This window comes from Podarcis cretensis, assembly GCF_951804945.1.
Source record: "Podarcis cretensis genome assembly, chromosome: 13".
Taxonomy (NCBI): domain Eukaryota; kingdom Metazoa; phylum Chordata; class Lepidosauria; order Squamata; family Lacertidae; genus Podarcis; species Podarcis cretensis.
In genome coordinates, this window is record NC_137182.1 from 8,164,940 (window position 1) to 8,183,213 (window position 18,274).

The 18,274-nt window shown below is 43.8% G+C and overlaps 1 protein-coding gene across 7 annotated transcripts in view; it reads right to left on the reverse strand.

Moving 5' to 3' along the window:
* EPHA5 (EPH receptor A5) overlaps nt 1-18,274 on the reverse strand; it is a 258,320-nt gene that overhangs the window by 103,631 nt on the left and 136,415 nt on the right. For all 7 annotated transcript variants that reach the window (XM_079949369.1, XM_079949368.1, XM_079949366.1 and 4 more), the window contains exon 4: nt 8,872-9,027. In XM_079949369.1, the coding sequence (XP_079805495.1) occupies nt 8,872-9,027 (156 nt within the window). The remainder of the gene's footprint in view (nt 1-8,871; nt 9,028-18,274) is intronic.

Below are 18,274 nucleotides of genomic sequence, written 5' to 3' on the forward strand. Positions count from 1 at the left end.
ACCCTGATGGAATAGAAAAGTTTTCAGGATGTGGATAAATGTTGAAACAGAAGGCGCCTGCAGAATCTCTATCAGCAGAGTATTCCACATGACTGTGCCATTGACACTGTAAGTTCGGTTTCTTGCAATTGTCAAAGGAGCCTTTCCAACTCAAGGAACTGACAACACTACTTCAACAGATAATCTCAGTGATCAAGCTGGGATATAAGGGTTTAAGCAGTGCCTGAGATACCCTGGACCTAAGTTGTTCTGGGCTTTGTAAATTAATGCAAGGACCTTGAACCTGGCTCAGTAGTAGATGGGCAGCTAAAGCAGATTTTTTAACAATGGTGTCAGTGATGCCTATTGTTAAGGGGGCAACAGGAAAAAACTGAGGTCGTCCTATGGTTCCATAGCACACAGCTGCAAGCCAAGGTATAGCACTTTAGAATTCTTCATACTTTAACTTTAGGCATAGGTGGAATCTCTGTCAATAGCATGTTTGAGATCTACTGTATCCAGGCCAATCCTGTTTGAAATGTAGAAAGGTAAAGGTAAAGGGACCCCTGACCGTTAGGTCCAGTCGCAGATGACTCTGGGGTTGCGGCACTCATCTCACTTTACTGGCCGAGGGAGTCGGCATACAGCTTCCGGGTCATATGGTCAGAATGACTAAGCCGCTTCTGGCGAACCAGAGCAGCGCATGTAAATGCCATTTACCTTCCCGCCACAGTGGTACCTATTTATTTACTTGCACTTTGACGTGCTTTTGAACTGCTAGGTTGGCAGGAGCTGGGACCGAAGAACGGGAGCTCACCCCGTCGCAGGGATTCGAACCACCGACCTTCTGATTGGCAAGCCCTAGGCTCTGTGGTTTAGACCACAGCGCCACCCGCTTCCGTATGTAGCATTCATTTAATGCAATGCCATAGCTACTCATTCATGACCTGCAGCCTTTGATGACACCTTGCTAGCCTACCCCTGGATTGAGCATAGTTAAATCTGATCTAACCTTGTTACCTCCTTCCTGTCAAGTTTGTCACCTGATTTGCACAAAAGAGACAGGAAAAGCTGTCTAATCTTCATTGGGGACCAGCTGACAGCTTCTGCCACTTTGCTGTCCCAGAGAAAATGGTCCAAGTGTAAAGGAGATGCTTGTAAAAGCTCTTCGTTGTAGCAAACCGGGGGTATCCACTAACTGTACATTCAGCTGGGAACCACACGCCAGTGCCAGTTCCCTGAAGGATTCCCTTGTATGTTATAAGCAGCCTCAACCAGATGCTCATCACATTCACACTTTCAGTGCATGAAAAGTCCCTGAGAGCCAACTCACGCTCACATAGCGTACTAGAGCTTAAGTGGCAAAGGCAGAGACAGAGCATCGCTCGCCATTAAGGGATATTTAAGCAGGCAGGCTTCTCTGCAATTACACTAGAGGCCCACATTGTGGAAAGCTTTTGGGAAAAGTGTATTTCCGAGGTTTGATTGGCTCTCTAAACACTCATGCTCATTGGCTACATTCAAATGAAGGAAAACTACTGTTGTGCTTCCTTTTTTTTGGTTATTTGGCTATAACTTTTGATAGGATACAGCTAACTGAACATACCTTGAGGCATTACATTCTTCATTAAATTATCTTTCCACTGATATATAATATTATGGTATTACTCCCAAAGGAAGTGGTGTTATGAGCCATCAAACCTCAGAAATACACTTTTTTCCAAAAGGTTTCCACAACCTTGGCCACTAGTGTATATGGAAACAGGGGCTGGGAAAAGATTGTGCTACCACTCTAAATGTTGCTTCTTGCAAAGAAACCAGAACACACCTGCTCTTCATAAATGGCAGCATGCTGCATGTATTTTAATAAAACTCCCAGGTGCTGAGCTGACCTCTGACAAGAGAAGGCATAGACAGCAGGATTTTTCACTGAGCACAGAATCCTTCCATGGGTGGTTGAGGATTACAAGTGAGGGGCAGAGGGAGGGCATGTAAAAAGGAGGATCAAAGACCCTAGTTTGAACCGAAACCTGGTGGAAGTAGTAGAGTGCCTTTAAACCCTAGCTAAATCTGTGGATGGGGTCTAGTTTGGGTCTCACTCAGACTGCAGAAAACCTGGCATTCCTGCAGAGATTGGGAGCAGTTTCCAACAGAATAGCATGTGCCTTGTTTGTGCATATACACAGACAAATCCAGCCTGGTGATGCCATATTGCACATTCAGTCCACACATTTTACCCAGTGAAGTTGACTGGCAGTAGCTTATGCAGCGACAAAATGTATTACTTTTTTCAGTGCATAATCAGGTTACAGATTTCACTGCCAAATGATGTTGCAGTGGCCCTAGCATAGTTGTTTGTTTGTTTTTTAGAGAACAGAAGAAAAATTAATGAAGAATAAAGCTAACATGACAGCTATTAGGCCAGCCAAATAGAACCACAATATGCCAGAGCATTATGCAACAGAATACAGTGGTATCTAGGTTCTCAAACGGCTTGGCTCCCGAAGAGATTGGCTCCCAAACACCGCAAACCTGGAAGTAAGTGTTTGCAACATTTTTCGGAAGCTGAATGTCTGACGTGGCTTCCACTTGATTGCAGGAAGCTCCTGCAGCCAATCGGAAGTCGTGCCTTGGTTTTTGAATGGTTTCGAGAGTTGAATAGACTCCCGGAACGGATTAAGTCTGAGAACCAAGGTACCACTGTACCAGGTGCTGCTGGGTTTGGGTAGGTGCCAGTGAGAGCAGGGAGTGGCTATTACTTTCATTTCTACATATGAACTCCCAGATATATCTGACTGGCTGCTGGGCTAGCTCAGAGCATCAAAATCCAAATGTGTTCGGAAGGCAGTGGGATCCAAACTTTGTACCTAGCTGATGTCCAGGGGACATAGGAAGCTGCGTTTGATTGAGGAAAGCAGAAAGAATAGTAGAACAAATTATTTTCTAAAAATGTTCCTCTCCATTTGCCTCCCCAAATCCCACTGCCATCTCTGCTGGACATGAGCAGCTCCCCCTATCTAAGCCACTCTCTTTCTTGCTCCTGCTTGAGGTCACATGCCAACTGATGTCCACTTTCTGCACCTTTCTGCAAACCTAAACAATTCTGTTCCTGAACTGGCCATGGGCGGCCACCACTGCTCTTCTCACACTCTTGCTTCTCGGCCGTAAAAGTAAAGGGAGCCCTGACAATTAGGTCCAGTTGTGGCTGACTCTGGGGTTGTGGCACTCATCTCGCTTTATTGGCCAAGGGAGCCAGCGTACAGTTTCCGGGTCATGTGGCCAGGATGACTAAGCTGCTTCTGGAGAACCAGAGCAGCACACGGAAACACCATTTACCTTCCCGCTGGAGCGGTACCTATTTATCTCCTTGCCCTTTGATGTGCTTTTGAACTGCTAGGTTGGCAGGAGCAGGGACCGAGCAAACAGGAGTTCACCCCGTCGCGGGGATTCGAACCGCTGACCTTCTGATCGGCAAGTCCTAGGCTCTGTGGTTTAACCCACAGCGCCACCCGCGTCCCTCCTTCTCGGCCATACAAACAAGCAAATCAACGCACTTCACTGTTTTCCAACTTCCTGCACTCAGCTCTCCCTGCTTCTGTGCTGCAAGCTGAAACAAATAATAGGAGACACAGATGCTGCAACAGATAAGGACATGAGCTCCCTAACCTGAAGATAATGCAATAATTTTGGGGAAGGTACTCAGGGTGGCACAGATCACATAAGGGAAACCAAAGGACGTGATAAAGCCCCAGGGACTTACGTCTGACAGCCCCACACAAGAAGGACTCTGATCTCGTCTAACAAAAGTAATTATTGAACAGCTGCTTGATAGGAAGAACTTCAGCAGGTGAAATTTCCTTTATTGAGGCAAAAGATCCCCCTATGAATTTGTGTTAAATTGTCCCTGGGGTGATGATGGAGGGGAGAATTTGTTATCTACTTGATAGGGACTCAAGTCGACTTACAGATAAAATAACAGCTAAAAACACAGCAAACATAATAATTTATAAAAGCATTTAAACACCAATAGAATTAAAACTATATCATGGTATATAAATGGAGTTGTAGAAACTGCACAAGTTTTCCATTCACTGCTCTTGTGTTTCGGAAAAGGAAAGCATTACATAAACAAATAAGAAATGCGCATAAAATCTGTAAAATGCCCCTGGAAGAACAAAGATTACACATTAGGGATGGGATAGACCAAAACTGTTTCTTCTTTTGACCATGTTCTTCTTTCTTCCTCTGCCCTCACTGTTCTTACCCTCATTTGCCCTCATCACTAACTCAATCTAACTCGGTACCTCCATCCATCTCCCCCATATTATTCTAGCTGATGTAGCAAACATCCATAAATATAAATAAAATTGGCCATTACGGCCAAATAGATTGAATGGCAATGTGGGCAAATAACACCATGGACAGTGATGGGGGAAAAAAATGGAGGGGAGGAAAATTATCCTCAATAGCCACCAGTAGTAGATTGTGAATGTTCAGTGAGCATTTTGTTCAGCTGCACTGTCATCATTTAGAGGTGAAAATAGAAGCTGGAGCATTCGTATTTACGAACAGTCTCAAACTACATTACATTACATTACAAAGATTGAATTCCATACATATTTCCTATTATATAAATCACGGTTTCCCCCACAATCAGTTCTGTGAGTAAAAAAAACACACAATTTTCTGTCTTCTATTACGTCTCCTACTATCAGCATCAAGGAAATTATTGTCTTGCAATTCTCCTTCTCTCACCAGACGCATACTAATGCCAAGTCCCACATCCTCACTCTTCTCAACATTTCTATAATGTATCACCTTTTGCAAAAAGAAGGAAGCTCTCTAGTAAGCGCCTATCCCTGTGTTGTCTCTCTCTTTTAAAATGCACTAAGGCTACTCCCTCACCACCACCATCTCGATTAAACTAACTTCTCTTACTTTTCCACATAGGCTTTCAATGTCTTATTCCTCAGCTTTTTTTAAAAAAAGAACACTATGGGCTTTATCTAGACATAGTTGGACTTAGTTTTGATTAGAATGGATCTAGTCTTAGTCATATGGGACGCAGGTGGCGCTGTGGGTTAAAGCCTCAGCGCCTAGGACTTGCCGATCGAAAGGTCGGCGGTTCGAATCCCTGCGGCGGGGTGCGCTCCCGCTGCTCGGTCCCAGCGCCTGCCAACCTAGCAGTTCGAAAGCACCTCCGGGTGCAAGTAGATAAATAGGGACCGCTTACCAGCGGGAAGGTAAACGGCGTTTCCGTGTGCGGCTCTGGCTCGCCAGAGCAGCGATGTCACGCTGGCCACGTGACCCGGAAGTGTCTCCGGACAGCGCTGGCCCCTGGCCTCTTAAGTGAGATGGGCGCACAACCCCAGAGTCTGTCAAGACTGGCCCATATGGGCAGGGGTACCTTTACCTATACCTTTAGTCTTAGTCATACTTAGCACAGACCCATTAAAATCAATGGGATTAAGTAAGTCATTACTAACATGTCCCACTGGAACCAAAGTGAAACTAATTTTAACACAATACTAACACAAGTTTCATGGAATGCGGCTTTAGAGAGGATCCATTTTATTTATTTATTTCAGCCCCCAGGGTTGGGGAAATGTTTTTTCGGAAGTGTGTGCACAGTGTCTGATGCAGCCTTAAAACCAAAAGTGAAGCTCAAGACAAAGCAAAAAACAATTATTGACAAATTGTTTTGATATGGAGGTTATTTGATTATGTGTTTTCATATTATGAAACTGCTTTGAGTTGTCTTTTCTATGGAAGCATTCTGGGCAGCGACGTATTAGAATGTAAACATTGGGAAATGTGTTTGTTTATTTGTCATGCTTTGTTGTGAACTGCTGTGATTGCAGAAAAGTAATATAGAAATAAAGTGTGTATACATGACAGCGCCACATAAGCATCTTCAGCGAAGAGTTCTCTGATGCTCTCCCACCTATTCCATTCCTCCTCCCTGTCCACAAATGCAAATTTCTCTTAAAGTAAAAAATTATTGAGATTCCTGCGTTGCAGTCAGGGTCCCTTCCAGCTCTCTGATTCTGTGATTCTAAGATGCTGCTTGCAACATCACATCCATCACTTTCTCTAAAAACTGGTTCCATGTCCGTACGCTGCTTCTGAAGGAACAGCAGGGTTCCAACAAATGAGTAAAACAACTTTTTCTTAAAACATCATGTTTTTAAGACACCAGACAGCAGGCAGGAAAGTGACCAAGAGTTTTCTGCATTCAAGGGTTTGGCTGCAATGTTTATCTCTCTCCTAGTTATGATGAATCATATATTATTGTATGGTCTATGACCACAGTTCATTTTCCCCTGGGATGACTGTGTTCCCCACCTGCCCAGCTTTCTTGTCTGGTTTCTGCAGCATAGAGGCAAATTCAAGCTATTCCCTTGTCCTGCATGAATGGACCCTGACAGATTCTAAATCGGAGCTTCAAAATAAAGGTTTGCAGGAGAAAGTCCAAACAGGAAGGGCTCCCTCACTGCTGACAGATATGAAATGTGCCATTTCGGAGGGGGGCAGTAGCTCCTCTTCTTAGTTTTATTATAAGGCAGCTTCCACAGGGTCCCCAGGAGCTAGTTTATAAAAACAGCCACCCTGAAACTGCAGGACTGCAAAGCCCACCCTCGAGTTTGTGTTAGCTGACTAGTCCTGGCCATGTGCTGAATATACAGTGGACGCTCGGGTTGTGAACATGATCCGTGCAGGATGCACATTCGCAACCCGCAGCATTCACAACCCACAGCAGCGCGTCTGTGCACGAGTGGGTTGTGATTCGGTGCTTCTGTGCATGCGCAAAGCTCGATTTAGCGCTTCTGCACATGCATGACCGCCAAAACCCCGAAGTAACCCGTTCCGGTACTTCTGGGTTTTGGCGGTCCGTAACCCAAGAAAACACAACCTGAAGAGTCTGTAACCCGAGGTATGACTGTATAGAGGTATGTAGTGGGGAAACTTAGCATATAAACAGACTTCTGGAACCTCGACTGTACAGGGATCTGGACGTACAGAGGTCTAGGCATTCAGGTTCCACTGTTGCAGATGTCCATACTCAAGGAATGACAGTTGTGAGTAGTCCAAAGAGTGTAGAGCAGGGCTCGACAAATTCTTTTAGCCGTGGGCCAGTCCACTATCCCTCAGACCTTGTGGGGGGCTAGAGAAGCAGCATGGGGGGGCTAGAAGAAGAGGCAAGGGAGCAAGTAGTCCTCCTCCCCAACCCCAGCCCCAGCTGCTGCGGTCACCTTCCCAGGGGCTGCCGCTGCCACCACCACCACTGCTTTTCATATGTAGGAAGAGAGAGCTTGTCCACTCCGCTCTCTGGCCCACAGGAGCACCAGGGCGGCGATGGCGGAGGGAAGATGAGCAGCGCGAAATGGCTGGCTCCGGAGAGGGGCTGCTTAAAATGGCGCTCAGCCAGCTCAGCCCAGCCCCCTTCCTCCTCTAGGCAGGGCAGGGAGAAGCCAGGAGGAGGGAGGGAGGAGGTGCCACCGTGGTGTGTGTGGGAGGGAATGGAATGGCGCGGGGGGGGGGGAATGGTGCAGCCCAAATGAACAGAATCCCCATGCTGATCCATGGACAATCCGTGGGCCGGATTCTGAAGGCAATCGGGCCTGATTCGGCCTGTGGACCTTAGTTTGCCAACCCCTGGTGTAGAGCCTTTGTGTGAGCAATGCATAAAGAATGCCTTGCATAAAAGGAGCTTTCTGTTCCTACCCATTCTCTCTCACTCTCCCGCTTCCCCGAAAGCTACAAACCCTTACAATACAACAAGCTGCAGAATACCAGGCAGCTTCTAACTCTCTCCTGAGTAGCCAGCATTCAAAATGTTTCTCTTATCTTCTTCCTCTGAGCCATCATCTTCCCAAACAGCTATATTAACTTTGTCCCCTATACTCAAACAAGAGCACAAAGCACTCAAGGCATTCACCCTAATACTCAGGCGGTACTGCAAATAACTGACAGTTGAGAGCCATGGAAGCCAGTTCTCTTGAGCTAAGGAGCTGGTTAGCAGGGTAAAAGAAGGCACTAAGAACTGAATGAATATGTTGTTAAAGGAATGCTACTGTACTGCACAGTATGAAGGGATCTGTTCTCCAGTCTTGGTATATTTCACAGCTAAATGTGTTTAATGGGCATTGGTGGGTTTTTATGACTGGTGGCTTTCTGAGTGGAGATAAATATATATATTAAGGAACAGGTTAGTAGCATGGGAATAAGGCATGCAGGAGATAGAAATCTTGAGTTTTGCAGCTATCTGGGGGGAAAATGAGATGGGGAGTGAGTGGTGTCCTGCATGTGGGGAACAGATGTGTCTGCCTGCTTCCTTGTAGTCAATTTCCTTGTAGGTAAAGAATCAGGTATTATCACAACACTCTAGAACTCCAGTAGTTTTTCTTCCTAAGGAAACCAACACCGACCGTATGAATTTCCTATAACTCAAGGGAGTGTGGAAAAATTATCAAGCTTCCTTTTGCTATACATGCCTTTCCACACACAAAACCCTAATTATTCAAAGCATGGCCCAGAATTGTCCTGCCATCCCACCAGAACAACCTCTGACAGCATCTGCAGAACAATGATGTAATGACTGAAAGCACAACTACAGGAAAATGTAAGGCAACAAAGAAGAACATGAAAAGAAGTGGGAGGGACAGAGGGTCTGATTCTGCCCCTTCCGCTGCCCAAACTCCTTTCCCCCTTGACCATATCTAGACCTCCATCTGACATCCTGGGGAACCATTTCCATTTCAATTCGGGACAGATGGACCAATGGTCTGACTCAGTGTAAGCAGGTACCTGTGTTCTTAATTGTCACAATTGTCATTTAACACGTTGCTTGTAAAACGAGCACTTTAACTGATTAAGTGCAAGTTGACTCACTTGTGCAGGCCATCGTAGGTGGGTCAGATTCCTTTCGGAAATAGTGCTCTTCACATACACAGGAAGTTGACGCTTCTTCGCGTGTGTAACTGTGTGGAGGGCATTTCGTGCACATCTGACTCTGTGGCGAGTCTTTAAAGAATCCTGACCGACATGCTGCAAGAGAAGAACCAACATTTAAGTTCATAGCTGCTATCTGGGAACCCAAGAGTCAACCAAGTCCAGCCCCCCACCCACCCAAAAAGAAGAAGATGCAAAGTTGTTTCTTCAGGGAGAGTGTGACTCCTAGAGTGGGCTTTTTCCCAACAATCTATTTTTAAAAAAAAAAAAAAATTCAAAAAAAAATAATTATTAGGAATTTCAGCATAAGAATTTATCAAAAATACATCATCCTCATCCCCCCATTTTTTCCCTCCCCAAAAAAGAAAAACCCACCCTCCCATCCCCATAATAAAAATATTATTAATAAAAATAATATTTTATTAACAATTTCAGCATAACAAAATTTCAAAACATATTTTCAAATTTTGAAATTTCAAAACATATCATATTCATTATTATTATTTTCCCATTTTTCCCACCCCCATCAAACCCTCACCCCCACAGAGACTTCCCTCAGCTCCACTCTCTGATTTCTCAGCACATATTATTCTCTGCATGTTATAAAATTGTACATATCCTTACATTAACTATCTATCATGTTATCAACCAATAAATTTGTGTATGTTTATTCAAATCCTGCCAAGGAGTCCAGTTCATTTTGTTGTCTTTTTAGATAATTTGTAAAAAGCTCCCCTTCTTCCTTAAAGTCACAGTTGTCCTTGGACTGCAGTTTGTATGTCAATTTAGCCAGTTCTGCATAACTCATCAATTTTTCTTGCCACTGTTCTTTCGGTGGAATTTCCTCATTCTTCCATCCTTGTGCTATCAATACTCTTGCCGCTGTTGTAGCATGCATAAATAAGTTCTTTATTTGGCTTTTCCCCAACAATCTAATACAGGCATAGGCAAACTCGGCCCTCCAATTGTTTTGGGACTACAACTCCCATCATCCCTGACCACTGGTCCTGCTAGCTAGGGATGATGGGAGTTGTAGTCCCAAAACATCTGGAGGGCTGAGTTTGCCTATGCCTGACCTAATATGACACCCCTCATCAAGATACATTTTCTACAACTGAGACTCAGTCGGGTAAAAAAATCACACACTCAGTTATTTAAATGTCAGCGTAAATGTAGTTTCTTCTTCTCTTTTCGCTGTATACCAACCCTGTAGTTTTATCATTAATTTTTGCCTTCAGGTGTTACAGCTAAGAAATCTTCAAGCACCTATAAAAAAATCACTGAAAACATTAGAATGCTGCTTTTGAGCTTTTTTTTTTAAAGAGCTGCATTTCAGGGAAATGGTTGAATGTGTTTTTCGCTTTTAATATCTAGCCTCTTCTCCTAAAAATAAATGACTTAGCCAAAATTGAAATAGTGCATTGGCCTAGAGAGGAAATGGGATATTTGCAGAGAAGGTGCTGTAATGAATTCTTTTTTAAAAGGGAAAAAAAAAAAACCTCATTGCTCTTTGTTTTCCCATCCCTCAGAAACCTGCAAAGAATTTCAAATTACCACATATCTGACAGATTCCTCAAAGTTTGCTCCAAGCTAGACATGTCCCCTGTAAAATACATGCCTCCAGGATTTAATACGTCTATGCAAGAGAGCTTGTTGTCTGAAAGTGTGGGGGAGCTATTATTCTCATGCTTTTTGTCCTGCACAATAGTGGCTGGAAGATTTACTTCTTTTTAGTAGGAAAGAAAAAAGGACCATTATTGTACTTTTCTACACTTAGCATTCATGGGTTAGCAGTGGTATAAAGCAGAGAATATCTGTTGCATGCACTGTTTGTTTTTGATTGTATAGTCTTAGAGAGACGAGCCCAGACCTTTGTACTAACTTTTTGACAGCTGATTTAGCATTATGCCTGAGAAACTTATAGAATAATGTTTTGAGCTACGAAAAGTGGGCCAGTTCAACTTTGATGGCTTTGGGCACAACCTGTTATGCTTCTGATCTGAATCAAAACCTTGCTTTGAGCACCTGAATTTCTTATGTCTACCAGTTGCCTTGCATGGGGAAATGACAGAAAACTTGTTTACTTTGTGACAGAACTTGATTAAATCTGAATGCATACTAGCAACATGTTTTCACCGAAAGATACAGACTACAAGGAACGAAAGACACTCAGTACTACCCATGTCTAGGAATACTACAATGGTATACAGCTGCCATATAGGATCCAACATAGCCATCGTTGATAACAAGGTGCAAGCAGTTAAGAAAAACACAGAATTAACCCACATGTGATGCTTCAATAATATATTTAATGCTTTAAAGACTCCCTTTGGTGCAATAATCACCATAGTAAATTCCAAAGGAAAAAGTCAACTTAACATTTGATGGCTAAATTAGCATGTTGTTCCCACTGTGTTAAAAGCCGATATTCCAAAGGAGTTGAGCTTGAGTTGTATACAAAGCCTTGTTTTAGAATAGCCTCTTGAGAGATGTTGCCTTCTTAGAATAACTCACCCAATTGAATTCTTGGGGAAATGTAAAGGATTTTTAAGTGTTTCAATGAGTTGTAATTTGTATGCACTAAACAAGAGTTTACAGCAATATAATCTTTAATTCTCTTATCTTCTCCCTTAGTTTACTACATATGACAAGTGTTCTATAGATTATATTTGCTGCCAACTGCATTTTCGTTTAGTCCATCTGAGCTTAATGGGACTTGCTGCATGTAATCATGTATATGATTGGAACCTTAGTCCTGTGGTGAAAAACATCTGATGTAGCTGATGTTTATTTTATTTACAGTGGTCATGATGATGATGATTACACAGCCCCAGTCACTCTGGGTGTATGGAAATGTAAAGTGGTACCTCAGGTTAAGAACTAAATTCGTTCTGGAGGTCCATTCTTAACCTGAAACTGTTCTTAACTTGAGGTATCACTTTAGCTAATAGGGCCTCCCGCTGCCGCCGTGCTGCCGGAGGACGATTTCTGTTCTGAGCATGAAGCAAAATTCTTAACCCGAGGTACTATTTCTGGGTTAGCAGAGTCTGTAACCTGAAGCGTCTGTAACCCAAGGTATCACTGTAATTAAATTAATAACTGAAGGTGTCACTAATAAGCCAGCCCCCAGGCAAGGTTTGCAGTCAGCTGAAGGAACCAGCCAGAAACAGAGAGGGTTAACTGCCAGGCAGGATGAGTGAAGGCTAGTGTCAACTCTCCCATCCCTTGGAATGCCGGCTGATAAGAGAATGCCTGAGAGTGAACCAGAACCTGCTATCAAGAAGTGCAAAATGCCACAAAAAGAGAAGGAAGCAGTTTATCAGGCAGGAAAGAGCTAAGAGACAGCCTCTCAGAGAATGGGGAAGAGGCGGCAGCTGACCCTCCCAGTCCAAGGTCTCGGTGAATGGGAGGTCTCAGAGACAGGAACCAAAACAAAAGATGTCAGAAGCAAAAGTTCAGCTGCTTCTGGTCTCGCAAGAAGCAGTTTTCAGAAGGGGCATCATGACTGACGAGGCTGGCGGCTTGTTAAAGCCATCCTGCAAACTCTGCTTGTTTTCACAATAAATCTTCCTATTTAATTAACTACGCTTGCTGTGTTATCAAGACGAGAACTGGGACTCCTGACAGAAGACAACTTCCTCAAGGATCAGGGCAATAGCCCAGCATCCTGTTCTCACAGTGGCTAAACAGATGCGTGTGGGAATCCCACAAGCACGACACCAGCGCAAAAGCACTCTCACCTCCTACGAGAGAGCCAGTGTGGTGTAGTGGTTAAGAGCAATGGACTCGTAATCTGGTGAACTGGGTTTGATTCCCTGCTCCTCCACATGCAGCTGCTGGGTGACCTTGGGCTAGTCACACTTCTCTGAAGTCTCTCAGCCTCACTCACCTCACAGAGTGTTTGTTGTGGGGGAGGAAGGGAAAGGAGATTGTTAGCCGCTTTGAGACTCCTTAGGGTAGTGATAAAGTGGGATATCAAATCCAAACTCTTCTTCTTCTTTGCAGAAATTGCTATTCAGAAGCATCGCTGCCTCCATCATGGTTTGGAACCATTTCTACACTGATTTGTCATGTCCCAAAGAGCTATTGCGGAGGGCCTGGTCGGATCAGGACAGTATGGAGCAGCTGCTGGTTGACGATGCTGGGAAGGGCCCAGTGGGTTGGGCTGGGCTGTGTGTGACAGTGGGAGGGAACTATGAATGAGGAGTCACCTCCTGAGGAAGGTCTCAGTTGCTTGGACTCAGCAGCATGGACTGCACCTGCTTCAGCCAAAGCTTCTGTGCCAGCTTTGACTGCAATCTTGGTACCCACTCCAGAACCATCGGAACCTGCCACTAGCCTTTCCTCCCAGGAGGAATTAGACATGCATAGAATCATAGAATCATAGAATCATAGAGTTGGAAGAGACCACAAGGGCCATCGAGTCCAACCCCCTGCCAAGCAGGAAACACCATCAGAGCACTCCTGACATATGGTTGTCAAGCCTCTGCTTAAAGACCTCCAAAGAAGGAGACTCCACCACACTCCTTGGCAGCAAATTCCACTGTCGAACAGCTCTTCCTGTCAGGAAGTTCTTCCTAATGTTTAGGTGGAATCTTTTTTCTTGTAGTTTGGAACCATTGCTCCGTGTCCGCTTCTCTGGAGCAGCAGAAAACAACCTTTCTCCCTCCTCTATGTGACATCCTTTTATATATTTATATGCAGTCTGGTTCAGATCAGGCACTGTTGCTTCCTCCATTATGGAGATGCTAGTGTGTGGGTGAACAGACAGCTGAGGCTCAGCGCCGCAGAAGTTCCCATTTGCTTGCTCACTTGCTGCACTGAAGTAGTCGCTGCCCCATTCTCTTATAATGGGCTTTCCATACAGTTACATCGTAAAATCAGCAATAGCTTGTTGAATCAATCTCTTAGCTAGCTATTGATGATTTTACGATGTACCTAGATGGAAAGCCTATCCTATACTCAGTGCAATGTCCTTTGGCGGCTAGTTCTCAATCATATGGGAGTGAAACTACCCCGCTGGGTTTCTATCCCTTTCCCCGTACATGAGAATGGGGCATTCACATATTGTTTTATATGCAGCATCAAATTATCGCAGGTGCTCTAGAAACAAACCCACAAAAGATATATACGGGCAATTTTAAGAGAGGAAATGGAAGAGCCATTCATGCAGGAGTTGAGCTCTATTGACTGGCTGCTGATACCTTCCAAAATCTGGCCCTTTAAAGTGAATATAAATCACAGCTACAGATAGCCTGAGAGTGCTTTCAGAATTGAATTTGTTCTGCAGGACTGTACATAAATTACTCAAATGTGGGTCTCGTGCTTTATGGTTCCTGACATGAAACACTGTTGTTGTTGTTTTTTTTATTTACTCCAAGGCTATCTCTAAATAAGGCCCTATCTATAGAGATGTTTCATGTTGCGTATTAATATCTACAGGAGCTGGAGGGAGGGGGTTGACAGACGAGAGGGGTGTCCCTTCCATTTAATTTCTTCTGAGGCTGCAACCCAATCCGCTCGCACGCAAACCCCAGAGAAGAAAAGAGATAAAAGCGAAGACACAAGCTCATATATAACAAGGGCAGCCCAGGTCTACAATGTACAGGATATAATTAGCCTTCAAAGCAGTCTTGAATTTATCCAATTATGCCTCATCAAGACGGACAGAAAATCATTACAGCACAAAAAGTTTGATGGGGTTCTATTCTGTGTAAACGAGCAGACACGAGATTTCTTTGATAGATCCTGATAGAAAGCAATGCAATTTGCTGATGACAGTGCGATATGTGTGCCACCTAATTGGTTTCAAAGAGGAACACACACGTTCATACCTCCTAAGATTTCAAAATCGGAAAGAAGCAAGATTAAAATTGCTCCCATCACCTAGTGTACGGAAGGAAATACAAGATGGGTAAAGGTTTTTCCCATTTGGCGGTATTTAAGATACCAGCCTTCACATACTCCTTTCTGCATTGACCAATCTGCTGAGGATCCCCCGTTGCAAAGGATTCTGGGACATGAATTCAGTTAATGCACCACACTGGACAGGCCTGCTAACATGCCCTTAACATGATGTTGACTACATCCAACATTCCCCTTTGGCTGCACACTGATGACAACAATCAGTCATTGTGATCCTTCAGGGAAATTTGCCCATCGTTACTAATCTTCAGGTTGAGAAATTGTGTCCTCCTTAAAAGAGGGCACGTGTTGCGGTGAGACCTGGAGACTGACCTCCTGTGTTGTGTGTGGGTAAGACTGGTCAGCCCCTCAATGTTGGGTTCAATCTGGCCAATAGGGCGCAGTCCAAATGGATCGAAGGACCTATATAAACCCATGCACGTGACCCAGAGCTTCCTCTTTCGGCTTCTGCATTTGGAACACCCGCCCACCTCTCCCTACTTTTAGGGCATTTTGCGATTGACCTTGCTATGCCGTCATGTGTCGTCTGTCGTTGGGACAGGGGCACGGCAGGAATTTCCCCCACTTGGCTGATTTAAGCAGCTTTGGTGGACACCAGAAAACACGCAATTCACAGAAGAAAAAAACTGACAATGCTCAAATTCTCCCCCCCCCCCAAAAAAAAAAATAAACCCAGGCAAAACTTATACTGTACACACAAAAAAGAAAACACAGGAAAAAATCTGCCCAACACTTCCACAAACAGGAGACACTCCCAACCCAAAGTGCCCAAATCCTCCCTCATTTTAAAAACAATTCAACTTTGGAAAGGGCAGCGGGATTTGGTGGGCACCAAAGCGAGTAACTCACAGATGCCACACTGGGGACCCAAGGTCTAGATTGATTGAGTATACACTTTATGTTTTTAATAATGTCCAGGGTTATTTATTTATCCCTAACAGAAATAAATAATATCTTGGTGGCAGCTGTTGAGAAATAAATCTCACTAAGGCTTTAATCTTAAGCATGTTTATCATAAAGCAAGTCCCACTAAACTTATTAGGAGTTACTTCTGAACAGGTTGGCACAGATTGCACAGTGACATTGCTTTTTGGATTGAACATTTTACTTCCATGCAGATTTTTAAAGACATAATTTGAAGCCATTGGCTACTGCCGCCTTACAGTGGTCTTTGGAATGATTTCTATATATTGATTTCTGATTGGAAGATCATAATCCATACTTGTGACAACATTATTTTATTCATAAATTTAAGCTACACCTTGGGATTTTTTTTGTTTTGTTAAGATTAGCGCTTGCATGTCCATTCCATTTTAAAACCTCCTTCCCCGCCATAAATGACTTTCCTCCAAATGGCACAGATCCTGCGGGGTTCAATTTCTCACAAACTCTCACTTTATTCCGCTTTTGAAAAATTCGCCATTTCTTATTCAGCTGCATTATAAAAAAGGTACTTATCAGGATTGTGACACCATGACTCAATTTAATAACAGTCCCTTGGGAACAAAACAGGGGATGGGGGTGAGGAAGAGTGAGTTAAGGAGAAAACAACGCTCCGTCTAATTAAAATAAAAGTTTGAAGCTGCTACAGACACCTGTTCTTTTCTTAGTTCCTCACATCAGAATTATCTACTCATTTGATTAGCAGCCACAAAGGTGAGGGGGGTGGATCCCTAAAATAAAAGCAGTGCCAAAACAGCAGTCATTTTTAGACACGAGCTAACTAACTCGAACAGCTAAGGTGCTACTGTTGCAAAGCTGCTTCTGTTATTGGTGGTCTGCCATTTCTGCAAAAACACGCCAAGATCAGAAGGCTAAATAAAGCAACTACATTTCTGTAGATGGCTGTAGTGATGGAATTCGAAATAAATGTTTTAGTGTGTGTGTGTGTTTCCAGAGTTTGCACTGGCAGATGGTGGTAGCAGGCAAACAGGAAGTGAAGCGGGTGGCGCTGTGGTCTAAACCACTGAGCCTCTTGGGCTTCCTGATCAGAAGGTCAGTGGTTCAAATCCCCACAACGGAGTGAGCTCCCGTTGCTCTGTGCCAGCTTCTTCCAACCTAGCAGTTTGAAAGCACGCCAGTGCAAGTAGATAGATAGGTTCCACTGTGGCGGGAAGGTAAATGGCACTTCCGTGCGCTCTGGTTTCTGTCACGGTGTTCCGCTGCACCAGTAGTGGTTTAGTCCTGCTGGCCACATGGCCCAGAAAGCTGTCTGTGGAAAAATGCCGGCTCCCTCAGCCTGAAAGCAAGATGAGAGCCACAACCCCATAGTTGCCTTTGGCTGGACATAACCGTCCAGGAGCCTTTTACCTTTTTACCTTCCTCAGAAATGTGCGTTCTGTTTAGTGTGTTAAATGCTACCAATGGTATATTGCAGTGGGCCTGCTGTGATGTCTCCTGCTCTAATCATGCATGGATAAGGTTCTCTGCAACCAGGTGGATTGTGGGTAATCGAGGCTGCTAATTCAGAGGCCTGGCTGCCACTCATATTCTTTGTGCATGCTTAGAGGATTTGGTGGGGAGGCATAGATGAGCACCAATCTCACCACCTCAGGGAAAAGTGGGGTCTCCACATCCCTCACTTCTTCAAATACAGCGGCTCTGGAGAACTCCTCATCTCCTCTTTTTTAAAAAAATAATTTTTATTAACCGGCCAATCAAATCAAATTAAATCACATCACATAAATTCTGAATTACAAAGCCGAATTTTAAATTTTGTTGGGGGGACCCATATTTCAAGATCCGAAGGGGGATTCTGATCATCTTCTTGCTACTGCGTTAATGTCCAAATCAATCCAAATCAGTCCAAACAGAGTTCATAATTCTATCCAGTCTTGTCTTGCTGTTTCCACATCACATCTTGTTCATATATTTTCTCTTTTTTCTTTATAATCTCTTCTGATAGTCTCCTTAAACCGATAAACACCAATAATAATCCTGTGTGAATTTTTCCGTTCTTCCAAACCTCAAATCGGGATGGTTTCCATATATCATCACCTTCATAGATAACATCACTCTTTCCATCATGCAAAACTGTCGCTCTTAAGTCCCTCTGAGGAGTTTCAACCAAAATGTATAAACAGCTCTATTTCTCTCTTTCTCCTCCCAGACTCAAGTCCTCCGACAGAACTTCCCAATATGGTGACGGCATTTTTAACTGCGTCATTCCAAAGCTCTTATACATTCCACGCTCTTCTTAAAACATACTTTGGTTCGAAAGTTTTTCTCCAGACAGTCTTAAATCCACAGCTTAAGTCCTTAAAACGACATTTCTGACTCGTGAGGGGAGGGGATTCTTGTTTAATCACATAAGAAAAGAAAGGAAAGTTTTTTCCCCTCCCCCATCAGTCATTTGCCATACCGTATCTTGGCGTATCTTCTCATGTTTTATTCTTGTCTTGTTTTATCAGAGATCTCT